The 27,167-nt window shown below is 38.9% G+C and overlaps 2 protein-coding genes across 2 annotated transcripts; both read left to right on the top strand.

The window, feature by feature from the left end:
* The first annotated feature begins 9,625 nt into the window (after nucleotides 1–9,625).
* pkdc (protein kinase-like domain containing) lies at nucleotides 9,626–13,722 on the top strand. The gene is made up of 3 exons (XM_004560177.3): nucleotides 9,626–9,780; nucleotides 9,865–10,249; nucleotides 11,969–13,722. The coding sequence occupies exons 2-3, from the start codon at nucleotides 9,879–9,881 to the stop codon at nucleotides 12,558–12,560; spliced, it is 963 nt and encodes a 320-aa protein (XP_004560234.2). The 5' UTR covers nucleotides 9,626–9,780; nucleotides 9,865–9,878; the 3' UTR covers nucleotides 12,561–13,722.
* Nucleotides 13,723–14,442: 720 nt separating this feature from the next.
* Nucleotides 14,443–24,092, top strand: herpud2 (HERPUD family member 2). The gene is made up of 9 exons (XM_014409460.3): nucleotides 14,443–14,558; nucleotides 15,564–15,934; nucleotides 17,589–17,666; nucleotides 19,435–19,536; nucleotides 19,855–20,018; nucleotides 21,120–21,245; nucleotides 21,422–21,751; nucleotides 21,948–22,053; nucleotides 23,152–24,092. Exons 2-9 carry the CDS (start codon nucleotides 15,788–15,790, stop codon nucleotides 23,335–23,337), a joined length of 1,239 nt encoding a protein of 412 aa, XP_014264946.2. The 5' UTR covers nucleotides 14,443–14,558; nucleotides 15,564–15,787; the 3' UTR covers nucleotides 23,338–24,092.
* The last annotated feature ends 3,075 nt before the right edge of the window (nucleotides 24,093–27,167 follow it).

The raw sequence follows: 27,167 nt of genomic DNA, 5'->3' as shown, positions 1-27,167 counted from the left end.
ACCAAGAATATATTTTTCTTTCTCTCATTGGAGGATTTTATTTAAATACCATACATTACTATACTAATACTGTATTACATGCTAACATGCTAATTCATTAAACTTTTTAATTTTCAGTACATAACTAGGATTCCCAGATGGTGTTAATGCAGCAGGACTTATAGTACATAGGTTCATACTACAAAATCAGAATAAGGATAATTTATTCTTCCCTAAGGAAATTATGTGGTTATAGTTGCTTCAAGACAATAGAAATAGTAACAGACTGAGTTTAATTAAATAATACAACATAATACAAAGTTTACAAAATATAAGAAATTGCTCTAATATATATAAACAACTCAATTATAAAGTATAATTGAATATTACAGAGATATATATGGTGCATTTTACTCTAAACTGTAAACTATGAAACTTTGTTATTTGCACTGTAGAGCATGTGCAGAAGGGTCTAACTATTGCACTGTGTACATTAGATGGAGGAGTTGCCATAGTTGCCATTCTCCTGAAAAGTGTTCTGCTGAGGTTTCTGTCATTTTCTCTGCACTAGATACTATATTAGTTACGCGCTTTTGCTTTCCAGATCCTGATCATGTAAATGTTACTCATACAGAATGTAAAACAACCTTGTTTTCTTTGTTTATGTCAAGGTAATTGCAGTGTCCCCATCAGTGACAAAGGGCGGAGCTTTTGTCACTGATGCTACCAGTTCACAAAAAATTATCATTTAGCATTCATCTAATTTCCTTCCCTCACTGGAGAATTTTATGAAGACTATATACTACTATATTAAATGATAATACTAATAACATACTATGTGGAAATATGTTAATTTAGTAAATAATTTTACATTGTCAGTACAAAAGTATGATTCCTAGATGGTGTTTGTCTGGCAGAATGGCATACTATAAAACCAGGTACACACTTAATTTCTGGATGCATAATGACATCAATTAATAACTTTAGTCATTTGAAAAGTGTCAGCATTTGCAGACCGCAGATAACTTGAAGCAGAAAGAGGACCCAAATGCAAAGGACGCAGGAGGGCAGGAACTAGTTAACATAAGCAAGCAGTTTATTAAGGCTGATACAAACTAACCAACTCAAATTAGTAATACAGCCAAAATAACTTTATTTACAGTGCAATTTGAAGCCAAAGCAGACAAAATATAGGCTATAATATAGGCTTCAGTTTGTCAACTTAACGAACGGAGATATTGTGTGAATATATTGTAGTAGTCCAGTCTAGATTTAATAAATTGAACTAGTTTTTCATCATCACCATGAGACAGCATCCTTCTCAAGCTGGTACTTCTCAAGCTTCTCGTGGTCCTTCTTCCTATCACTCGGTATAGCCACTTCTATCACTATCGCCGTCTTCCTCTGCTTCTCCACCACTACTATGTCTGGTAGCCATTACCAGTCTGTATCTGGAAGTCCTAGGTCTAAAACAACAAGCAAAGAGATGAGTCCACTGCCAGAGGCCATAATTAATCTATTATTATAATAAGCCATTATTTGTGACCTACACTAAAGAATTTTCTGTACTGTGATTAGTGTGGTGGTAAAGTGTCAAAGGGTTGAAGAAGTTTGTTGAGAGGCAAAAACAGGATCCTGGTGTTACCCTCATAAAAACCGAAAATACCTGAGTAAAAGTTTTGTTTGGCCTAATTGATGGGATCTTTATACTGTAGAACATGACATTTATAGATTTCTGCATTTATATTTACGCTCTAGTTGCCAAGCTTTTGCCCTCAATGCTGGGAGATCAGAGGTACACCATACCATTAGTCCATACCATTAAAAACGAACTATTTGTAAATCAAATAATTCAAAGCCAGAAAAGGCCTGAGATATTTATTTTATGTATAATGAATACAAAATAGCAAATTAAACAATTATAATCAAATTAGCATAAATAATTAAAATAGTAAAAAAAAAAAAAAGGAAAGGAAAAGAGAAAGAAATCTTCAAATATTAAACTATTTTCTTTTTAAGTGAGATATGGGGTGATGCCCTACCCAACAATTTCAGCTCTTCAACAAGAAGGAATTAGTACTGTGACAGATTTACCTAATGTGTTTTGAAAATGATCTCTCAAGGATCATTACTTTTCTAATGGCTCTCGCTTGCTCTCCTTTTCATATCTCATTAATTCAAATCTTTCAGGAACTAAAGACATTTGTTTCTTTAGCCAAATCCAAATCAGTGTCATGTCTCTGCTCAGGACATAATTTTCAAGGATATATTAAGGACATTTTTTGCAAAATGTGACCAGTGCGACTTTTCCCCCTTTTAACTTTTCTTTTCAATAACATTAAACATAGTAACAATGAAACAATATGTAACAATGTGAAACTTAAACTAGCCTAGATAAAGACTGCTTAAAGCAGTGGTTCCCAAACTTTTTTTGCTGGGCCCCCCTTTGTTTTACAAGAAAAATATTTAGTTTGTGAACTAAAAATCAAGAATGTGGGATACTGTTTGTCCGTGATTTGGAGAGCCCAGCGCTGCTCCCGACAAAGGGAAAACCAATTAAGCAGGGGAGACCTACCTCGGCACTTGTGCAGGTGAAACCAAAGGGAAGATATGCTTCACCGTATTTTCTAGTCTTTGGCTTAGAATGAAGTTGGTTTGGAAACATATACAGAGATGCTTCATCTCCTGCTTTGCGTTTGTGTGGGCGCCCTGTGCTAGCAGTGTCCAAGCATTGTTTTGTTTTTTTCCCCCTTTTCATGCCCCCCCCCCCCCCCCCCCCCCCCCCCCCCCACACACACACACTTTGGGAAGGTCTGTTTTAAAGCAACTCTTATGATATGCAAGTCTTATGTTAAACTCTTGATAACTCGTGACACCAGTTCTATTTTAAAAACAGCCATTTATATATACAGCATGGCTTTGACTAAGGGGTAGACATCAGAAAACAAAAATATTTTATTTGTATTTATCTAGTCAGATACACAGATACAATTCACCTTTCATCAAGTTTTACTTATTGTTTTTTATTTTTACATCCCTTCACTGTAATATCCAGTCGACCGGCCAGGCATATTACAACAAATTTGAAACAAAAAATGCAAGTGTGTGACTCAACTCTGGCAAATCAACTAAAAAGTGAATTCTACTGGTGACATTGAAGTTTAACTGTCATCTGCCTATATATAATGAAGCTTATGTGCCAATAAGAAAGATCGGTATACACTCATCTGTGTAGAATTCGAGAATTCCTTGAAATTGTTAGTCTGCTTGCCTATCGATCCTGCTTCTTGCACTTGCACTTCAATTAGCTAATTTTAGTTTTTTTATTTATATTGCACAAAAACAAGAGTTCAATGGGGAAGTGCAAACTGCATTTATGACAGAAAGAGCTGCGTTGTGCTGCTAACACAATTTCAGTTCTTTGCATCACCTGCTCCATTATCCAAGAACCCAGAGTGACATTGAAGCTGAATGAATGCAGATCCCAGCCCAGAACTGCAGTCAAATTAGGCCATCATTTGTGAGCTGCAGTGAAGCCAGCTGCCACTGGACTTCATTAGGTAACAAGCGGCTGAGCAGTCAGGCTGCAGCCCTGTTTCTACCTGTTTTTTTGTAATATTATTTATATTTTTATATAGCACCAAATCACAACAACAGCTGTCTCAAAGTGCTTTATATGGTAAGGTAAAGACCCTTAATGTACAATAATACAACCCTGTTAATGTTTATAAAGTGGAGATAACTTTGAAAACTCTTTGAGCTGGTTTTCATTTTTGCTTTGTGCTTTGTCTTACTTCCTACATACAATATGTGTGTGTATATATATATAAAAAAACCAAAAACACCCAGCACGCCCCTGCGGGCGGTTTATCCTTCAAGCTCGGGTCCTCTACCAGAGGCCTGGGAGCTTGAGGGTCCTGCGCAGTATCTTAGCTGTTCCCAGGACTGCGCTCTTCTGGACGGAGATCTCCGATGTTATTCCCGGGATCTGCTGGAGCCACTCGCCTAGCTTGGGAGTCACCGCACCTAGTGCTCTGATTACCACGGGGACCACCGTTACCTTCACCCTCCACATCCTCTCGAGCTCTTCTCTGAGCCCTTGGTATTTCTCCAGCTTCTTGTGTTCCTTCTTCCTGATATTGCTGTCATTCGGAACCGCTACATCGATCACTACGGCCGTCTTCTTCTGTTTGTCTACCACCACTATGTCCGGTTGGTTAGCCACCACCATTTTGTCCGTCTGTATCTGGAAGTCCCACAGGATCTTAGCTCGGTCATTCTCCACCACCCTTGGGGGCATCTCCCATTTTGACCTCGGGACTTCCAGGTTATACTCGGCACAGATGTTCCTGTACACTATGCCGGCCACTTGGTTATGGCGTTCCATGTATGCCTTGCCTGCTAGCATCTTGCACCCTGCTGTTATGTGCTGGATTGTCTCTGGGGCATCTTTACACAGCCTGCACCTGGGGTCTTGCCTGGTGTGATAGACCCCAGCCTCTATGGATCTTGTACTCAGAGCTTGTTCTTGTGCTGCCATGATTAGTGCCTCTGTGCTGTCTTTCAGTCCAGCTTTGTCCAGCCACTGGTAGGATTTCTGGATATCAGCCACCTCCTCTATCTGCCGGTGGTACATACCGTGCAGGGCCCTGTCCTTCCATGATGGTTCCTCGTCTACCTCCTCTTTCTTGGGTTTCTGCTGCCTGAGGTATTCACTGAGCACTCGGTCAGTTGGGGCCATCTTCCCAATGTAAATGCCCTCAAATAAAAGCCAACAGTCTGCAGTTAAAGCACATCTTGTTCGTTTCATTTGGAATCCATTGTGGTGGTGTATGGAGCCAGAAATGTTAGAATTGTGTCGATGTCCCAATATTTATGGACCTGACTATATATGTGTGTGTGTGTGTGTGTGTGTGTGTGTGTGTGTGTGTGTGTGTGTGTGTGTGTGTGTGTGTGTGTGTGTGTGTCTTCATTACGATAGGGATTTGTGTTGGTGTGTGAGACTGTAGCTTCAGGTTTATATTGTTAAATGACAATTATGGGACAAGTCAGGACAAGTTTTTTCCTGACTTGTCTTTTGCTGTGTCAAACATTTGAATGTTGTTATATATGTGTCTTTTAATGTACTGTACATGATTTTTATGACTGTGCCAACTTGTCTGCAAAAAAAAAATTACATTACAGCCCACGAGCTATACATGTGCGACAGGTACCAGACTGGAAAAAAAGTATACAGGAAACATTACCCAGCTCTTAAGTCTCCAGCTGTCGGTGTTCATGTCTGCAATACAAACACATGATCAGAAGCACTAGATTTGCTTTGTGTTCTACTGGTAGTGCATTCATCTTTAATACTTCCCCGGTGAGAATGATTTTCCATTTGTGTGGTAATAACTTAATAAAGTGAAAGATTTTCATTTTTTTTCACAGATGTTTCAGCCTGATCTGATCAGTGTCATTTGTAAGCCTTAGTAAAGTTTTTATAGTCAAACTAATTGTTGCCCTGTCTGTTCTGTTATTGACCTTGTGTCAACACACGACAGTTTATCCATAATGAACACACCATGTTCAAAGATAAGGATGTCCATAATTGCAGGTTGCAGGGTCGGATATTTAACTCCCACCTCCGGTAGAACTTCGACAGCATTTCGAGACACGCTGAAGATGTTGAATCCAAATGGACCATGTTCTGCACCTCCATTATTTTGTATATAAATGTGCAAATAGACTGTATTTACGTTTTTATATGTATGTATCTGTATATTTATTTTATTATTTTAGATGTATTTATATATATGTATTAAGTAATTTTATAATGCATTATAACATTTGATATATGACTTGAATTGTTACAGTGCATTGTATGCTGTTATAGAAAGTAACCCAGAATCTTTTGTTTTGTTTGTTGCACTTATTTACAGTAAGAGGGTTACACAGCGTGGAGGTTTTGTGGTTAATTTTCTTTGTGTAGACTCAGTGTTCATGCAAATGCATTTTGTATATTGTATGCAAAACACACGCAAACAAGGATTACAAATGCAAACCCTGGGAAGCTCTTCCATTGTAAAATTTTACCCTTAAGCCTCCACTTCATATTGCAAGTGAGCTATGCCTGTATACATATAGCCTGTGGATAAGCTACTGGAAATATAAACTAAAGAAGTTCTGAATTTGAATCTGCTGCCCAGCTGTGGCGTTCACTTAGAAAGGCCACAGACTGTGCTTCTGTGGATTTCCTCTCAAAGACATTTATGTTTGGTTAATTTGTGATTCTCAATTATCTACAGCTGGAAAATGAGAATGTGTGTTGTTATTTCTCTGGGTTAGATTCTCTGTGTTCACCCTGTCGTAGTCCGGTGACCTCATGATGTCAGCAGGTGTGGTCTTCACGTATATAGTTAGGATAATTGGTTAGTATATCCACTTAACCAATGCTCATTTTCACACATCATAGTCAATTTCCATACCCTCAGTCTTAATACTGTTATAACTGTTCTCTGCCTCTGCAGGAACCTTTTTGTGTTCATTTTAACCAAAAGAAATTCCTTATTTACAAAGAGACCTTTAGAATTTTAGTTGCTTTCAGAATACTAACCGACTGAAAGGATTATTGTATTCTAAAAATAAGAATTGTTTAGTTTGTGAAGCTGTTACAATTTTTTTTTTTTATCTTTAAGGCTCATATACTCATACTTATGTACCCCCATTATTCGATATTACACAATAACCTCAACATTTGCATTTGGATGTGTATTGTAGAATAGTTTTAGATTTAGACTGTTACACTCAAACACTAACAGATACGAACAGGGCAAAGCCCCTTCACTGAGGAATTTGATGGGGATAGTCTGCCTGGAGCCCTGGACTAGTGTTGGCACCACAAGGTACAAAACTTAAAGGCTGACTCTACTAGACCAAAACATGTCTATAAATTCTGGTGTTTGAAAGTTTTCTCTCTCCCCAATTCCTCCCCTTTCTCTAACTCTACAGGCCAGAAAGCAACATTGGATGGTTGCCATGGTGATGTGAGAAGTGTCATCTCTTTATTAGGGAGATGTCCAAAAGGTGCAGGAGATGAAACGTGAGCCGGATGTCGGACCTAAAAATTTCCTCCAACTTCTGACCAATCATGTTAACATTCTGTTTTTACCACACACAATAAAAGTGTTTACTGCCTCGGTGTGGGAGCCTTTGTCTCAATGATGCCATGTAAAACTGATTTGAAATTCTAACTGTTTGATTATAAATTTTGAAAACTTAGAATTTGAGCATATTTGTTTTCTTTCTCATAAAATGAAGCCGACAAAGCCAAAAATGAAGCTGTGATGCATCTTTGACTGTGTGGACATAAGCTAAAGACAAAATTCTTCTTTGGTTGCAGGTCTTTTTGATCCTCTCTAAAATAGTTCCTGCTGTTAAAAACTGGCTGCAAAGCAACAACATCTCCAGTTTGTGATGAAAATATCTAGACAAATAATTCCCCCTGCACAGATCTCAGCATGCATGCTTTTTGGCCATTATCTAGAACCACAGAGCATTTACATACAGTAAAATGGGTAATAAATTATGAATCTAAATGACTTTGAAACATTACAGGCCAAAATGTTTGGAAAATGTTTACCAGTCTCAAAATTACTCAAGCTGTCTCAAAACTAGGTCACTTTTTAAGGTACTTGCCCTGTTTAGGAAGAACAGTTATTTTGCTCTGGCCTACTGAAACAATCCAGATGCCCAGCCATTGATCCTGAAAACATTTCTGCTCTTTTTTATGCATCTTTTCTTCTTATTTTGTACTCTATTTTATCAATTCAAAGTGGGTGGGATTTGTATTTGCAGCGGGTAAAATATTTTATTTTAGTTTTTTTAGTTATTTATTTTATCTTATCTCATTTTAATTTTCTTTACTTATGCTATTAGCATGTACAGCACTTTGTGAACTCTGGTTTTATGTTAAAGTGCTTTATAAATAAAGGTGGTATGGTATGGTATTTATTGAACATGTCATAAATTTCTAAGTTAAATTTAAATAAATGTATTTCTAAATGTGCTTTTGACATGAAATCCTCACCAGATGTTGGTAACAATCTATGCAATGCACAAAGGGAAAAAAAATCACACAATAGATGTCCATACATTGTGTTATGTGTAATAATGAGAAATAACCCAGGGGATAAAAAGTATTGAACACGTGGCGAAAGGGAGGTGCAAAAAGGCAGGGAAAGTCATGACACCAGCTGAAATCTGAAATCAGCTGGTTCAGTCCCAGCTGATGACCTATAAAAAGGTGTCTCATTACCAAGGTGTCACACGAGAGACATCTTATTATGGGTAAAATCAATGAGTTCTCACAAGACCTGTGCAACAATATTGCTGCAAAAATACTGATCACATTGGTTACAGAAGAATTTCTGCTCTCAACCACCATGGCCCTTCTGTATAATCACCACACAAGACTCCATTGCTGAAAAACAGCATGTTGAAGCATATTTAAAGGTTCCTGGACAACATTTAGAAAAGCCTGTGAAATATAGCCTGATCAGATGAGACCAAAACTGAACTCTTTGGGTCCCATAATATACACCATGTTTGGTGGTCAAGAGGCACTGTATATGACCCCAGAAACACTATTGAAGTTTGGAGGTAGTAGTAGTGAGACATTCTTGACTTTAAAAAAATAAAAAAACATTTAAAAAAAATCTGCCGCCATTTAAAGATTATGGAGATAAAATGAGGGTAATCGACAATGATTCCGGACACACAGACAAGGAAAGTCTCAGTTGTGTTCAGAGAAAAAAAAATCAAGCTGCTAGCATGGCCCAGACAATCACCTTGCCTGAATCCAATTAAAAATCTATGGAAAGAACTAAAGCTAAGAGTTCTTGTAAGGGGCCCACTGAACCTTCAGGATTTAAAGACTGTTTGTGTGGAAGGATGTGCCAAAACCACGACTGGGCAAGGCATGCGACTAGTTTTGTCAAACAGGAGGCATCTTAAAGCTGTGATCATCAACAATGGCTTCTGTACAAAATATTAAATAAATTTCACAGTTGTTGAAAAATTTCAGCGTCTTCAAAACTTTTTCCATGTGTCATTTCACATTATTACACATAATTTAATTTATAGACATCTGTGGTTTGATTTCTTTGCATGTGTGGATCAGTTGTTACTGACATCTGGTGAGAATTTCATGTCAAAAAGACCTTTAGAAATATATTTACTTAGACAGTTACTAATGTTTTCAATACGTTTTTTTACCATAGCAACCATTTAATATTATTTAAATTAAATTGTATTGATTATTGTATTGCTAATCTTACTCTTTATTAAATTTCATTAAGAATACACTCACACATTGCTGAGAGAAAAGAGATGACATTATGCTGTTATAAAGTTTATTTATTTTGTTTATATAATCAAAAAAATAATATTTGATGTTACATTAGAGTGCTTGAAATCTGGACTGCTCACAAACCTATAATAAGAACTACTTTATGCAATCACAGACGTATAATGGCTTCTCTGGGTTGCTAAGATTGCATCCAATTTCATTGTCCATGAGCGATGACATTTTTTTATTGGATTCTTTGTGTGCACTCCAGTCCAGTAGGTGGCAGCGTTGCACACTTTTCGCGCGGGTTTCCTTAAATGCCGAATACTTCCTGAACCGTAGGATAATTTAAACCGTGTCGGTGTCCTGACACATTTGCGAGAAAATCGATATTATACTTATTCAGTATTCAGTGAATCGTGTGGGTGAAACGAAACCTTTGGTGTTCTGCTGCAAAAACTTTTAAGAATCAGGTGAGTGCGACACTTCAACAGAGACCTCCAGCAGCGCATACAAGGACGCTTTTTAAATGTTGCTAACTCTCCTCTTTCATTCAGCCGTAGCTGTGGAAATGAAACAGGAGTACCAGGACCTCATCCTGCAGGCATGTGATGCTTCATCTCTGCGAGTCGGTGCTAAGATCCAGACCCTGTGGAGTGGTTATGGGGAGATAGTCCGGCTGCACCTGGAGGGCTGTAACCGGCCCTCCGTGGTTGTAAAACACGTTAAGTTTCCAGAGGAAGCCGAGCACCCCGGGGGTTGGAACACAGATCGATCCCACACACGTAAAGTGAAATCCTACCATGTGGAGACACATTGGTACCAAAACTATTCCACCAATCAGAGCTGTCGCATCCCTGCCTGCCTAGCTGCCTGTTCCTATGGCGATGAGATGCTGATCGTGCTGGAGGATCTGGACGTGGCCGGTTACGATCAGAGGAGGTATAAGCTTAGAAACTCTGAAAAAAGCTTCAAAAAGCATGTTGCATAAAATCCATAAAAGTCTATGAAGTGTTCATGTTATTCAGATATACTAACCCCCACCCCTCCTCCGTGACTTGTGTATATTTGTGTATGTTTATAAAGTATATGGTTTGTATACCTAAGCAGTCATGGCTGATTTCCCACCCATAGACAGCATAAAGCTAGTATAAACGTGGAATTTGGTGAGTGAATCATCAGCTTAAATTGGCACTGAAGTCTGATTCTGACCATGAAAACCACAGCTACCCTGCACCAATCCAGTACATTACTGTAGACTAAACAGTACTGCAAACTAACCAGACAAACTAACCTTCCCAATCTGCACTATACTGTCTAGTATTTTTATGCAAACTTTAACCCCTGATTATTGGGCCAGATTATATCTACATATTTGTTTGCCCTTTTTTTTTTTTATCTCCTCCTGTGAGCACTGGTGATGGCTACACCAATAGGATTGTATTTTATGTGTTACTGTTTCTTTCCACAATCGGTTATTGTTGCGAAGGAAAACAGTGACAGGAAATAATAAGTCCCTACAAACCTAAAGTAATGAACCTGTTTTGAAAGTGTAAGGAGCAAAAAAGGACATACTGTTGTGCTGAAATGTAGAGAGTAAAGGTTAAACTTCATTAGAAAAATAAATACTCAAGTGTAGTACTGTTACGTTCCCCTGGGGGGGGGGGGGTCTAGGCGGTGAGGGGGAAGTAACAAAAGTGACCGGGTCAGAAAAAGGAGTCAAGGAGGCGAAACAGTTAAATAAAACAGTTTTATTGAAGTAGTTCAACTAAAAGAGACGGACAAGCCGTTATCACCATAAAACACCAACAAAACACAAACAAAACTCAGGCGTTGGTCAAATAAAGCAAAAAGTCAAAAGGAAAGTGCAGCTCACTAGCTGGAAACACCACAAGACACTCAGCTCACTAGCTGGAAACCACTCTACTGGCACTCTGGCCCAGAGCTCACCCTGCTCTGGGCTTAAATACCCTTAATTGCTGATGGGAGTCAGCTGTACAGGAGGGAAAGGTGGCACCTCAGGCAGGAGGTAGTGGGACACGCCCACACAGGCACCCTCAGGAGAGAGAGAGAGAGAGGCCCTGCTAGGGCCGTAACAAGTACAGATACCTAAAAATTCTACTTAAGAACTGTAATGAAGTGTTTTGTACTTGCATTATGTTTTTCCATTTTTCTGCCACTGCTGTGAGAGCATGCAGTAAAACAGGAGGCCTGCATATAAACTATGGCTTGGCATTAATGCAGTAAACACTGGATTCTCTTGTAGACATCAAAAATGTTCATAAATTGTGTTTTAGGTGAGGGAAGAGATAATTTAACTTTCTAAGGGCATCTTATTGTAATATTCATTTGTAATTTTAGGTCTGAAGGCGCTTTTTTTGATGTTTAGTTATTTTTAATTTTATTTCTGTTTAATGTAACTTAAACACTGTTCAGTTTCAGGTGCCTCATTTCCAAATTAACTGCTGAAATAGGCAGAAGCTCTTCTGGGGGTCGTTTGATGTGTCTGAGCACTTTCAAAGTAGTTCTGAAAGGGAGTAGTTCAGATCAGAGCCTTTATTAGCCTGGATAGGTATATCCTTAAAGCCATGATAAAGACATGCCAAATAGTGAAACAAACATAATTTATGGTGGTTAAAAAATATATTTTATTCTTTTTAGGACGAGCGTTACAGACAGGGAGATAAAGGCTTGCCTGAGCTGGCTTGCTCACTTTCACGCTCTCTTCTTGGGTGTGGCACCAGAGGGTCTGTGGCCTGTCGGTACCTACTGGCATCTGGAAACCCGGCCAGACGAGTTGGAAGCCATGGATGATGCTGAGCTCAAAGCAGCAGCAGGCGACATTGACAGGATACTCAGTGAGTGCCGCTTCAAGACCATCGTTCATGGAGATGCCAAATTAGCTAATTTCTGTTTTTCCCAGAGTGGGAAGGATGTGGCAGCTGTGGACTTTCAGTATGTGGGTGGGGGCTGCGGGATGAAAGATGTTGTATATTTTCTAGGAAGCTGTATGGAGGAGAGGGAGTGTGAAAAGAGGGTACCAGGACTACTGGACTACTATTTTTCAGAACTAAAGCTATCGTTAAAAAAAGACGTAGAGTTTCATGCCCTTGAGAAAGAGTGGAGGGAAATGTTTGCATTTGCTTGGACAGACTTTCATCGTTTTCTGCTGGGATGGAGGCCGGGACACTGGAAGATCAACCGATACAGTAAACAGCTGACAAAGGAGGTTCTGCGCAAGCTGAAACAGTAATCAGTAGTTTCCATGCAGCAAGTCTTCCTGGGATAAACACACAAAGCACCTGGGAAATCTGTACACACCCATATTCATTCCTTTGTCATTTAATGAAGCATGCTTATCACGTCATTTGTGGGAAAATAAGAGTTGTTAAACTGCTAAGGCAGTTTTACTTTTCCATATGGCCTACTGCAAATTCGCTGCCCAGATGTGAATTAATATCAGCACTTTAAAATCAATATCGCACATTACAAAAAGCAAGAAATATGGCTGAAAACATTTCTGGATTTTATTCTAGTACATGCAAAGATGTATTCAGTGGAAATTATTCCGCATGTGCAATATTTATGAAACACCGATAAAAAATAAAGGCGACTAATAGCATTATTATTGTAGAATGTGGGGTATAAACAATCCTAAAATAATAACTTCTACAATCTGTGCGAATATTTTGAGAAAGGAAAAACTCAATAATTTTGCGGCACTTGAGGAGGTGCTAAATACTTTAGCGCTGAGACTTAAAGTCTGGCTGTGTGGTTGGACAAAAGCATAACATTTTCTCCAAATGTAGTTTGCCTGTTAGGCAACTTACACTGCCCTCTGGTGGTGGAGTGCCATTCCAACGATCAGTCCTTTGTTTAAGAGGTTCATTTGAAGTAGGCGTGGAAAGATTGAAAATCTTACAAATAAAACAAATAGACTTTTTAAAAAAAATGTATCTAAAATGTCAATGATGAATAATGAAATGTAAGTCTCAAAAATAGTTTTCTTAATTGTATTACATGTTTTTCCACTTTTAGTAACCAAATGGTAAAGCAATACAAAACTATACTGTGTAAGAACATCATGTCACAGAGGACCTAAATTTGCTTAAAATTTACCAGACTGAGTACCAAATGTGGTGAATAAATTACGATATTGCATCATATCATCAGCGAAGTGCAGCACCAGTGTTGTGAATTGTATGCACACGCAAATATGCTGCCATCTACATTTTCTATAGCTATAAATAATTTAAACTAGGCTCTTTTTAGAGTTTATTGCACTCCACTTTGAAATAACATGGCTATATATAAAGCCAAAACCTGCTGACTGGGGGCATGAAGTCATTATTCATATTTATGTTTGGGGAATTAAATGACATTGCTGAAGAAAAAAAAATAAAGCTCCAACCCTGCGTGAGTCATTCTTTGCTGGATGATTATGTAGTATTTTTCCTGACACTCATCAGACCAAACAATATATGTCCAGTCTCCACATGTCCAGTTTTGGTGATTGGTGCAGATTTTATCCTCAGTGTCCAGTTCTAAGTTGACAAGAGTGGCATCTGGTGCGGTCTGGCATCAACGGGGCTTTTTTAAAATTGGCCCAGGGAACTGCTGCTGAATGGCTGTTTTCTCTTTTTTTGGTTGTGTAGAAAATCCAGATCAGCACCAACAACCATGCAATCATCAAAGTCAGTTAAATCAACTTGCTTGTCCATTTTGACGTTAGGTTTAAACTTGAGTTCGTCTTGACCACGTCTATATGCCTAAATGTATTGAATCATTGTCATTATATACTATACTACTATACTACTATACTATATACTTGCATTAATGACTTACTGAAAAGGCATACCTAATAAAATGACCAGGAACGAAATATTGGTTCTTATAGTCTGCGTGTTACTGTTGTCTGCTTTGAAATTACAATGTATATGGTCAACTTCTAAAACACCTTTATATCACAAGACTATAAACTAATAGATTGAAACCACTATACTAAACCAGAACTGTAGATTTTCAATTCTAAATTTCAAAGTGAAATCAAAAACACGAAACTATACTAACTTTAATGCGTATTTATTACTGCGGTGCAAGGTTTTGTTTTGTTTTTTCTTTGTTTTTTTGATCAGCTGTTGCAAAGAGAATGACGTGTTTCCGCTCTCACACCCGACATTACAACAACAAGGGAGGCGAGCCGAGCTGGGACGGGGAGTCGACGCTGACTGACTGACTGGGGAGTAAACAGGTACAAACAGAAAGCCCTCTGATGCAACGTGTTCTCATTTATTATCGTTAGACCTTTAAATGTGCTGTCACCTTGGGAGAGGCTAGCTAGTCCCACCGAATTATTACCAAACCACAGCGACGCTAGCATTAGCCAAGAAGCTAACGGCGTTACCCTGGCTTCATAACCAAGGGTCAAAATAAAAGCCGAGTTGATCGGAGTGACCGGCCCAGTGAGGCTAGTTTGCTATGTGTGTTAGTGTGTTCGCCTGAGGATTGTACAGATAAGCAGCGTTAATAGCTCACCTAACTCTAAACCGTCAGGTTTAACCCGACTCGGTGTGATTTATAGTTAAAGTTGCTTTAATTGTTTACTGTAAAGATGAGCCAACATGGCAGGTATCAGGAAGTTTAACCGAAACTCCCGACCCCTCCGCCTCACCTGCGGTTATTTTCGCTTGCGTGTGCTACATTTTGTAGATACATTGCTTTTCATTGTGAGCCAGCTGTGAATTGTTGTTGCAGTGAGCTGGTGCATTGCTTATTACAGTATGCAAAAGTGAGCTTTTTGTTGATCAGTTTCCTCAGTTGCAGGAAGTTTGGGGCAGAGTGTCAGACAGGTAGGACAGATGAACAATTATAGACTGGTGACCTGCCAAGGGTCTACACCAGCTCCAGCCTCGTAACCCTGAATGGTTAAGCTGGAGTTTATCTTTATTAATCATTTATAGCTTGTAAGTTAGTTTATTTATCCTATATTTTAAGAGTTTTTTTTGGCACACTTGGGGAGGGATTTAACTCTGTCACAGACATGGACAGGGACAGCTGCAGTAGTTATCCCTTTAATACTTCTTTGAAGTTTACCTGAAGGATGACCACACAGATTTCCATGTTGCATGTGTGCTTAAAATTTAAATTTCAAAAAATAAAATTATAGATATTAGAAAAATACTTTGTATAAATCAAAACAAAATGTTTTAGGATAATGTGTAATCTATATATGCTACTCTCTCTTTTTTAAAAACAGAAATCCAACAACCTGCTACCAGAAGAATTCCAACTCATAAAAGATCTAGAGATGAAGCAGATATTGTAAAAGGGGACCCACCAGCCCCTTACCTGCAGCATTGACTGTTTTTGGTGTTATACAAGTACCAGAATGGAGAGAATTTGAGGTAGCTTACTCCTCAGGACAGTCCTGAGTTGTGTCAGTGAAGGTTCCTCAGAGCCCACTTTCTAGTAATATGAGCCATGGACTCTGGGGCAGTTGATAGTCCTGTGACCTTGGTCATTAAGGCCCCCAACCAGAAGTATGAAGACCAGACCATTAACTGTTTCCTTAACTGGACTGTGGAGAAGCTGAAAAGTCACATCTCCAGTGTGTACCCCAGCAAGCCGGTGAGTAGCGTTTTGTCCGTCTGAAAGAAACCAGAATCATGATTATTTTGATTAATAATCATATTATATATAATTTGAAACAGTAATTCATTTTTTCAGTAGGCTGCTTGACATTTATTAAAGGCATTTATCATCAGTTTACAGATATAAGTTTAAAAAAAATAGATGTAAATGAGATGATGTACACCATGTTGTCCAATAGGAAGAAAGGCCTGGGCTGCTGGTCCCTAGCAGCTTGCAAAATGCATAATAGAGTCTTTCCACAGGTCCAGTGGTTCAAATCTTGGTCCAACTTTAACTTCCTCTAGATAGAGCTTAGTGACCAAAGATTGTTTCTGTTCTGTTGTTCAAAGCTGAACTACAGCACCATTAAGTTTCACTTTTAGGAACAAACAAAAATGCGCTTTGTAAAGGAAACGGATGTGCTTGATATATAAATACAACAAAAATAAGAGATGTATAGAAAAAATTAGTACAAAGAGCAAAGTATTTGTTTTTGAGATTATTTTATTTAATTCATTAATTGTTGACAGACAACATCTTCATTGAATCCAAGTGATTGCTGAGCCCAACCTCATATTATGTTTGATACAGAATAATCAGATTTTCTGTGGGGCGAGTTTTTGTGTGTGTGTGTGTGGGGGGGTCAGTTTATTAAAAGAATACATGGATTTAAAATTAAAGACAGGATGAAGTTTTCTTGGAGGTCTTCATATTTCAGCAGGGTAAAGAGCACAGCAGCAAGCACTGTGCTAAAATGGGGTTATATTTGTAGACTCGTGTTTCACCCAGAGGTGTGCCCCACTTTAAGACTGGAGTACTTCTCTAGTATTACAGATGATCCTAATGCACCAGTATGTAATACTACTCCCATGCAGACATTATCATTTGACCACTGATGTGATGTTCCTGAAAAAGTGGAAACACAGTGATTCAAAGACAACTTTGCTTTGATTCTTCAGTGAAAATGAATTGTCTGTATTCCTTCTCGGTCAAGTTGCTCTCATAAAACGGATAAGGAGAAGCGAAAGTCTTGTGAAGAACTGAATATTTGATTGTACACATCACAGGCTTTCAGTAGGCTTTGAAATCTAATCCAGCCCAGTACTCTCATTTAACCCCAAGGCACCTAATCACTTTACAAACATGACAGGTTTGATGTCTCATACTTTGCTATCAGCTACCAAAAGGCTTTTCTCAACTGGAAACAAAAACATGTTGATGTTGCTGCACCGAGTTAGCTATGAAGGTTAAAGGGAGCTGGTTGTGACAGAGTAGTAGCTGGCAGTGTTTCCATAAAAACATGTTTGTGGATGTTTGGGTTTAAGTTTACTGTGAGGGCTGTGTTTGCTCAGACGCTCAGTTCAAGCTCTGCTTGGTGTCTCAAGAAGAAGCCCAGCAGTTTTATCATCCTGCATCAGGTTACACTATATAGAGGAGACTGGTGTGATTGTGTCAGACAGTGATCTGAATGCCTGTCATTTTCAGAATATTTAAAAGCATAATTTAAAAAAAGAAAGAAAGAAAAAAAATTACCCTCACTGTGTGTGTGTGTGTGTGTGTGTGTGTGTGTGTGTGTGTGTGTGTGTGTGTGTGTGTGTGTGTGTGTGTGTGTGTCACTTCTTTGTCTCATTGTGTGATGTTTGTGTTTCAGCTGTCCAAAGACCAACGGCTGGTGTACTCAGGAATGCTCCTTCAAGACCACCTGCAGCTCAGAGATGTGCTTAGAAAGGTGAGAGCCACGTATCGATGAGTTTTTGGGAGGGGATGTTAAGTTCCTGGGAATTCCTTGGTGAGAAAATATTGGATCTGGATTTATCCTATAAGGGATCATATAGATTTCTTTAAATTTCAAGCCAGCTAGCACACAGCACACCTTGTTTTACAGTATAAACATTAACAAAACAAAGCATAAAATAAAGTTCACTGCATTGCCTTTCATGAAATAACTTACCTTTCTTGTCTGACCTCGTGTGTGTTCAGAGTTTGAATTTAAATTTTCAAAAGTTGTTCCAAAGTTCAAAACCGTGATGTGTCTTTACTCTTGTTGAGCGCACTGGCTTGTAATTAGTGCCACAGCTGTCAGTTACTTTAGTATTTGACTATTCTATTAATCCATTGAGTAACCGGGTAAGAAATATGTTTGTCTTATTAATGAACAATAAAAATATTAAATCACCTACAACGTACATAAAACATCTTCCTAAAAAACCAAAACATTTTCTTAAATTCAAAGATAACTAATCACAAGTACAATAATCTCAAGCAAAAGAAGTTATACATGCAACGGAGCCAGTTCATAAAATAAAATAGGCTTTGCTTTGTCTTCTTGTAAGACTTTTTTATGAAACTGTAAGCAAAAAAGAAAGAGGTAGATTTGGTTTTGTTTTTGTGCTAGTGAGTGAGCAGGTGTGTGTCTTTAAGCCTTTAAAGGACTATGTGGTGTCAGCAATGAAGAAAAACGAGCATATCAACATTCTCAGAGCTCAGGCTTGACCTCAGATTCAAAGAAATGTTTCCTGTTGCAGAAAACAGATGTCCTGATAGTGTAGATGTTAATAATTAATGTTTATTATAATTCAGTGTCCAGCATAGCAGACGCAGATCAGTGGCCTCTGAGTTTTACTGGCCTGCAAATAAGAAGGAAGAAAAAAAACTTTTATATTTTTAAATATTAATACAATTTAGCTGATACAGTTTTATTTATATTTTATATCAGTCTAAATCTTCAAAATAATGTTACTTAAGCATTGAAAGAAATGTGTTCTAGTATCGTTGCAGTCCCACTTGTAGCCTTTGTTTGAACCAAATGTGAAACAAAAGATGAAAACTGAGATAAACTAATCTTTGTTTTCCTTCTTCAGGGAAATTTAAGAAGCCAACACGGCTCTCAAAGATTCATGAATTTAAATGTGTTGAAACAAAGGTGGTTTAGATGATTCTTTGATATAATTGCCAAATACATCCTCTGAGGTGTTTGGCTGTCTGCCTTGCTTCTAGAAGTACTTTGCTTTAGAAAACAAAACACTGAAACTAATTTATTAGTGATGTTTGTGAGTGAGCTGTCTCACACAATTACAGTAGAGTAGTTGTAGCGCATTAAGTCAGAACAACATACTTTATTAATCCATAGGGAAATTATGTGTAAGCAATTTTGTAACTGTTGGTATTTAAGTAGCTACAAATTGTGTGAGGGACTGATGGCCGTGCAGGAGGCATGTGTAGTCAGTTGTTCACATCCTCAGTAGTAGTTTAGCTGTTGCTCGTAGACATTTCCATCTGTGGGGGAAGTGAAACGGGCAGTCTGGGAAACAATAGCCGATGTGATGTGTGTCACCAACAAACGATGAGCATTGTCTGAATTCTGGCCATTTCCACTCTAATCCTTTCTTTCTCTCTCTTTCTTGCTTTGTCTCTGTGATCTGCTGGTGCCTTCTCCACCACCACCTTTTTCTTCCTCCCACACATCTGGATCGCTCCCTGGCCTTGTCGACCCACAGCACGATGAATACCACATGATGCATCTCGTATGTACCTCTCACAGTCCCCCCGGCTCACCTATGCCTCGGAGTCCCTCCAGCACGACTGCTTCTGATTCCAGCGTGAGTAGATCAACACTTACTAACACAATTTATTCGTGCTTTTAATGTATTTTTACAGTTTTAAAAGCTCTGGTAAGCAAATGTTTTTAAAAACATTTTATTAAACTGACCTGTCATAATTAAAACAGTTAGAGACTTATTCTGATTAAGTTGCAATCAACTTTAACTGGATGTGTTTCTGTGATTTCCTGTAAAAACTATGAAAGCTGTTTGATTAGGCTGCAGCCTCCATGCTCCTCTCATCTTCTCTCAGGGCAAACTTGATCTTTTCTGTGTGTGCTTGATTTAATTATTGGTTTGTTATTGATGTTCACACAGAGTTCAGAGAGTGCTGGCTCCATATCTCCTGCCACCACACCAAATCAGGAAAGTCAGTCAGCCTCTTCATCCTCCTCCTCTTCTGATCCAGCGAGTTTTGATGGGCTGAGGTACCGCGGCGGCTTCGCCCAATATCCTCAGAGCACCGCTGGTATCCCTCAGTGGTAAGCAAACAACACCAAGACACGAGACTGGGCTTTTTTTTTTTAGCTCTAAATGAGCGTTTGTGGGTTTTTATGGTATCACTATACAGGAGAGGGGCAATTTTACAAGCACTTTTTAAGTGCCGTGTATCAGGGTAGCACAAAGCATTCACAAGGTACTGCTGTCTGAACACACACAGAGAAATCAGCTTTGCCTAAATTTTACCACATGCACTTCACATTACTCCTCAACAATATACTTGAAATGTGCAATTCACTTGTATTTTTATTTTTTATTCCTATTTATTCTATTTATCCCCTTCGTATATTTTATTTATATTGTCTCTGTATTTATATGTGTGTGTGTGTGTGTGTGTGTGTGTGTGTGTATATATGTGTATATATATATATATATATATATATATATATATATATATATATATATATATATATATATATATATATATATATATATAAAAAATATTCTGTAACTCTGTAACTTCTGTCGGTGCTGTGCTTTTTTGGAAATCGAATTTCCCAGAGGAACCCACCCGAGGGATTAATAAAGTTCTATCTAATCTAATCTAATCTAAACAATTTTGGGCTAGAGAGAAAATTCAGATGGTTCCTGAAAGATGATAATTATTTTTTGATTTTTTGAATTGTTTTTTGTTTGTTTAATAAACAATAAAAAGACAAGTTAACAGGTTTACAGAGCAAAGAGCTATAATGTCTGCTATCTGTTATTATATATTAATGGGAAAAAGTTCTGACAGAGTCACATCTGAGCATTTACCCCCAAACTAATCTATGCCTCTTTAAATTATAGAAAATATAAATTTGTGCTAAAATATAAAATAAAATAATATGATTTAAATCAAAGGAATCACCACTGTATAAATAGGTCTTGCAATAGATTGCCAGCCAGGTGCTAATGACATAAGTACTCACTAAAGTTTAGTGAGATATTCTGTTTGACATCAGGTTGAAAGCAGGTCTGTGGTTCTGAGAAGCTAATGGGACGACCCTGAAGCTGGAACATCAGTTTATGAATGTGTATCAGTTGTGCAGCTTTGTGTTAATGCCTTTAATAACAAATATGACGCTTTCCTCCCTCCACAGGCCCGATGCTGCTCAGGTTCCCTTTCATGGGGGCCTACCTGCCAACATGCCCCCCCACCCCATGTACATGCCAATGCAGATGCTGTGGTGGCAACAGATGTACGCTCGTCACTACTACATGCAATAGTAAGTGCAAAAACTGTCCTGCTATCATCATGCCAGTGACAGTTTGCCCAGTGACATATTTGTTAGACTACATTTATTTACTATGATTACTTCGCGTGCTGATTTGTTTGTTTGTCTATTTTGTTTCCATTCTCTCTCCCTATTCTCCTTCTTTTTATCTCCATTTTCTTTCTCAGTCAAGCAGCAGTAGCTGCCTCGCAGCCTCCCAGCACCTCCCCTCCCTCCTCCCCCACCCCCTCACCCCATCAGCCTGCCCAACCCAATGCTGTGCAGCCACCACTGGGACCTAACGCGGCCCCCAACGCCTTGCCAGAGAACCAGCCGCCCAACCCCATCCAGATGAACGCTCAGGGCGGAGCCGTCCTAAATGACGACGAGATGAACCGCGATTGGCTGGACTGGCTTTACACATTGTCTCGCGTGGGCGTCCTGCTCAGCATCGTCTACTTCTACTCTTCTTTTAGCCGCTTCGTCATGGTGGTCGGAGCCATGTTGCTCGTCTACCTGTGAGTTAATTCTGCAGAAGTTGTAAAAACAAAAAACGTATAATTTGTACTTTTAATTTTGACATTTTCACATCTGTGTTCATGACAGTGTACTGAATGTGTTTTTACTGCAACTTTATTTTCACCAATCATTTCAGTCATTTTAGATATATCTGTTAAAAACAACTTTAAAGTCAAGTGTGTGTCTATGGTTCAGGCACCAGGCTGGCTGGTTTCCCTTCAGGCCAGAGCAGCAAAACCTCAGAGGAGGAGGAAGAGTTCCACAGGAGGAAGCAGAGAGACACCAGGACATGCAGGAAATGGTGAGCTGGGCACTGTCTGTCACTGTTTTTCTGCCTTACTTTTCTAGTTTGTTGTTTTCAAAGACAAATATCAATTAAAATTTCTCAGACTGACAGACGACCTGATGAAGTTTGGCTGCATCACACCAAGTACACTCTGGACTGTTTCCCATCTTTGGAAGTCAATGATGATGTGCCAAAAATCAGCACTTGCCCCACTTGAAATATGTGCAGAGACTGCAGAATACTTTGCACTGTACTTTGAGTTTCTTGTCTTGGCCTGCTGATCTCTGTGCATTTCTTTGCTACCTTGATGTCTGAAGTGGATACATACAATGTGAAAATCATAATTTTTGGTATTAAATTATAGAATAGATTATAGCTTTTACAGCTGATCAACAGCAGTCCTAGGATGATCCTTTACCTGTAAACAGAAAAATCCTTTGTTAAAAAAAGAATTTCAGATTGCTGATAATGTGACAACTCAAAACAAGACTGTAGATGTCACTAGATATTATAAATATCTTGGAGTTTGGCCAAATGAATGTCTTTTGTTTAAGCATGTAGCAGTTTAATCTCTAATATAAAACCAATTGTTCAAGAGAGTTGTTTATTCTAACAAGGCCTATTTTTTTTGTTGGAAAAAATAAAGACAGTTGTTTTTAATAGGCAACTTCTTATTCACTCATATCTTTTCAAATAATTTCAGGTCTTTTCTGAGTCTTAACATGAGAGTACAGCAGAGAGATGTGCTGATAAAAACAGAAATGAAAGCAGGAAGGTTTCTGCTGTAGGGTTGTTTGCAAAGGGAAAATGGTTTAAGGAACTTGGCATTTCAGAGTGCTTTTATTCTCTGTTTCTTAACACTGACTTCATCTTTAAGCTTCACTCGTTTGCGTTTGGTTTTTAGTGTTTCATTTGTGTACATGATGATGTGTCAAGTAAACATAAACTTGCAGCGCATTATGCAACATAATATCCTGCCAACTCACAGGAAGCGCTTTCAAAATATAAATGGTCTTATTGTCATTTTAAGGTGGAGTTTAAAGCAATCAGTCCAGAATATGTCTGAAAGAGAACGTCTTTAATCTTTTTTGTCTCTGTTTGTTTGTGGCAAAGGAACGACTGATGGACGAAGGAATGGAGGACGATGACAGTGGCGAGGATGGAGGTGGAAGAGCGGAGGATCAGGGCCGGGCGGCGGCTGCTGCTGCCGAGCCGAGTTTCATTACAGTCGCGTGGTCCTTCATCAGCACCTTCTTCACCTCACTGATCCCCGAGGGACGACCCCACCCAGACAACTAGGTAGACCCCCTTGCTTCTAAAAATACTTCCTCTTCCTGCTACAGGACCCCCACCCCCCACCCCCACCAAACCTTTACTGGCCATAAATAACCCAAACGCATCTTCACACAATCCCATGTGGTCAAATACTCCTTGACCGAAGTGCCCGCCTAGCCTCCTGTCCTCAACCAATGAATGAAGTGTAAGAGCAGTTGCAGTGTGTTGCTGCAGTAATGGAACCTTTGGTAAAGTCATGTCTGTGCTGTGTTAATGGAGTAAAAGCTTCAGCAGTGAAAGTTTTTGTTTTTGTTTCATCGCTTGTGAATTCATTAAGACTTGGCGATGACGAGAGACGCTAAAGGGAGTTGTCTTCCATTTTGAGCTGTGATATGGTTATGCTTGTGAATATTTTATTTCATTATTTTTTTAAATAATGGATGTGACCCAGAAATAAAAAGAAAAACAAAGTAAGGAATTTCTCTAAAATAATAGGGAAACGTTTCCTTAACCATGTGAGATTAGTAATGTTGAGGAGATGCTGATTAATTACACCATTATTCGAATAAGTCAAGGAAATACTCATGGAAACCATGGAAAACACATCCTCAAAGACATTTTCATGTATGCACACAGTGTGCATATAGACATTGCAGCTACTGAAGCACATTGTTTTCCCACTTTGTGTATTTTAAATATCTATTTACACATGTAAGTATATGCATCTTTAATTCCTGAATATATGCTTTTTTTGAATAAAAAATCTTGCTGCAGTTTAATTTGCCTGCTGTGGTGTACTTTCTCTAGTGCGCAGTTGATGTAGTTCCACTGATGTCCAGCAGGGGGCGGCATTCACACGCAGATATTGTATCCTCCTCTTCTCGTTTCCCAGATTATACTTTTGCAGTTCCTTTCTTCCTTTCCTTCTTTCCTCACTCTTATTCCATCCATCAGAGATATGAGAGCAGCAGGAGTTGAGGAAAAGACATAAGGAGGCAACAAAATAAGACGCCCTTGTGCTTTGAGGCCGTCATTTTAAAGTGATTTCAGTAAAATATAAGTATACCAATGTATCATATGACCTCAGATGTCAGATGTGCTTATATATTTAAATCTATTTTTAATTAAATTTACAGTGTAGCTTAATATTAAAGAATATACAGATAAAAAAGTTGAAGGGTAGAGAGTTTGACTGAACATTTCAATAATAAATGACAAAAAAAATAAGAATATAAAGGTTCTGTCTCTGAAAGCCTTTTCTGGCCAGGTTTTGTGCTGGCCTTTACAGCTGTGCATCTCATCTCTTTTCCACACTTCCACAGAGGATGCATCCTTGATTGTAGCTCTTCTCATCACTTTGTTCTCCAGATGCATTTTAAGATTTGAGATGTCTTTCAAAGATGGCGTCCTAAGCTCGATGTCTGCAGGAAGTCAGTTCTGATTTTTCTTCTGTTTCCTTATGTATTATGTCCCATCTTACACAAATTTTGTTCGGGCACTTAATCAGTGTGTGATTTCTGTTTCTGAACTGTTGTGCAAAATTCTTCACAGCAAAAAGCAAAAGGGGGTCAGATTAAAACACGAGGTAAAGACAGTACAAGACAGAGAGGAAAATTAAGATGCCTGGCCATTACAAACCTCTCCAACTTAAAAGGTCAGTAGAAAGCTTCCACTGATTGTGCTGAAAATAAAATATATTGGGCTCCCTATCTCTGCTTGAAGTGGGAAATGTAAACAAGTACAAACACTTGAATCTTTTTCACGCATATTTTGCTGCCTGAACTTTCCTAAATGTTATCCCAACAGGAGTGCATGTGAGAATGAAAATATTAGCGGGTCTTTAACCTTTCTAATACAAAGCCTGTGTGATGATGGATGTGACAGTAGATCAGCTGATATACTGTTGCATTCGCAGTCTGGGTCCACAGTGGTGGTCTCTGCCTTTTGAGAACGCTCTCTTTTCATACAGATGCTGATGGTCATTAATGGCGGCACCAATAATCTCACAGTTTGGCAGTCCAATCCTGATTCAGCAAGTTAATCATAATGATACATTTACAGAGTACATTTGTCCTGTTAACAGTGCTTCCTGTTTGCTTCCAGTGAACCTGAATGCTCCATCTGGTCACATTTTACTACATGCTTTTTTCTGACCCAGAAACATAACTGTACAGAAACAAGCAATAAATAAAATAAAACCCCTACAGTAGGCAAAGGCAGCTTCAGAAGACTATATACTAAAAGTAAAAAGAAAATGGAAGATTTGAATACAGGGTTAGCTTGCTTCTGACTGCTTGCACTACAAACTGAGCCTTCAGCACAGAGCATGGCTTTTTCCCCAACTTTACCTGCTGAGACCTGCAGGCTTTCTGCATCTACAAATTTTAATGACTATCAGCAAATGTTTCGATTGCCGAGCTGTGTAAAAAGCTGGTCCTTACAACAAACAGCCTAACAATGAATTAGGGGCTTGAAAGTTTAAAATTTACCTGGCTGAACATGTGCAGGCTGACACAATCCTCACTGATAGAGTGGTGAGCTGGGAAGCAGCTCAGACAGCGATGCACTTCAGAGAGTCCTCCAAAAACCCCTAATCGAATGACCATGGATTTTTGTGTAGTTGGGAGTGGAAGGTCCAATTAATTATGCATGACAGCGGCTTGACGGCCATTTGATTTTGTAACGTGCGCCCCCTCTGAGCCGCCGATCCAATCAGGTTAGGACGCACCACCACACACACACTTTCTCCTCTACCTCCACACAGCTCCGGGGTGAGGCTGAGACTCCCCTTATCAGTGGGAGAGATTTCTTTAAGAGGGTGTTTGGGGCCTTGTAGGACATTTCATCATCATAATAAGTCCTTGTTATGCAGCCGGCTCACTCCTGTTTCCCTGCTATCAGGCCTCGTTGTCTTCGGAGAGGCAGCAGTTGGGCTGGACACCTGCCACAGCGGGGGGAGAAGAGATAGACTGAGTTCATTAGGTGAACACGGAGGAGATGGAGAGGAGAGATGGAGTGTGACACCTGTGAGGATGATATGGGGATGCAGTGCTTTCAGTAAAAGTGCCTTGACTGAGCACATGCTGTAAACGTGGTACAGTGTGTTTAGGCCAGGTGTTACTTTGGATGTATCCATATATGTCACACAGTGAAAAACACCTACGTTTGCTTTGCTGCTCCAGTAACAGAGAGACCGTAAATAACTAATTGCTGTGAATTCTCTGTAAATTTATCCTCAAGTTAAGTCACACGTTTTTGTAGGCTGTTGCAAACACATCCAAAAAACAACAAAGCTTGACTCAAAATGCTTTCCAGTTATGGAAGGTGGATTAACAATATATAAAAAACAGGTTGTGCAAGTTGATTTAAAAAATGGACAAGATGTAAATATGACAAAACTGATCTAGTTTAGTCATATTTATAGTTTTAACTTCATATAGTGTTTCTGTCAGTTTCACAGCAAACCTAGCCCAACAACAGTGGGATTTTTTAGCTTTACTCCATAAACTGAATATCTTAAGCTAGTTTTTAAGAGGAACTGTGGGTGCATTTTACAGTATTTTATCACATCGTCTCAATTTCAATTTCTCTTATTCAATTTGGATAGTAAGGTCAGAATTTGACATAAACAACATGGAAGCATGAATCCAACCTACCTTATGATGGTGTCATGGTGTGTGGGGTATTTTGGGTTTCTCAGAACCAATGAACACGATTTACACCACAGCATCTGAGTGTTGTTGCTGATGACGTTCATCCTTTTATGGCAGTGTTCCTCTAGACCTCTGGTGGATGCTTCTAACAGGATAATGTCACAAGGCTCAGATCATCATGAACATGACAGTAAGGTCACT

Source organism: Maylandia zebra, linkage group LG11 (assembly GCF_041146795.1).
Source record: "Maylandia zebra isolate NMK-2024a linkage group LG11, Mzebra_GT3a, whole genome shotgun sequence".
In the NCBI taxonomy this organism is placed as follows: Eukaryota; Metazoa; Chordata; class Actinopteri; order Cichliformes; family Cichlidae; genus Maylandia; species Maylandia zebra.
Note: the sequence above shows the minus strand (reverse complement) of the source record. Positions and strands in the feature narration are given on the sequence as shown.

What these genes read in the sequence shown, in the direction of transcription:
- pkdc (XM_004560177.3), top strand. Translation starts at nt 9,879, where the DNA reads ATGAAACAGGAGTACCAGGACCTCATCCTGCAGGCATGTGATGCTTCA. An exon ending in GCCGGTTACGATCAGAGGAG is followed by an intron (nt 10,250 to 11,968) that starts GTATAAGCTTAG and finishes TATTCTTTTTAG; the next exon opens with GACGAGCGTTACAGACAGGG.
- herpud2 (XM_014409460.3), top strand. Translation starts at nt 15,788, where the DNA reads ATGGACTCTGGGGCAGTTGATAGTCCTGTGACCTTGGTCATTAAGGCC. An exon ending in CGTCACTACTACATGCAATA is followed by an intron (nt 21,246 to 21,421) that starts GTAAGTGCAAAA and finishes TTTCTTTCTCAG; the next exon opens with TCAAGCAGCAGTAGCTGCCT. An exon ending in ACCAGGACATGCAGGAAATG is followed by an intron (nt 22,054 to 23,151) that starts GTGAGCTGGGCA and finishes TTTGTGGCAAAG; the next exon opens with GAACGACTGATGGACGAAGG.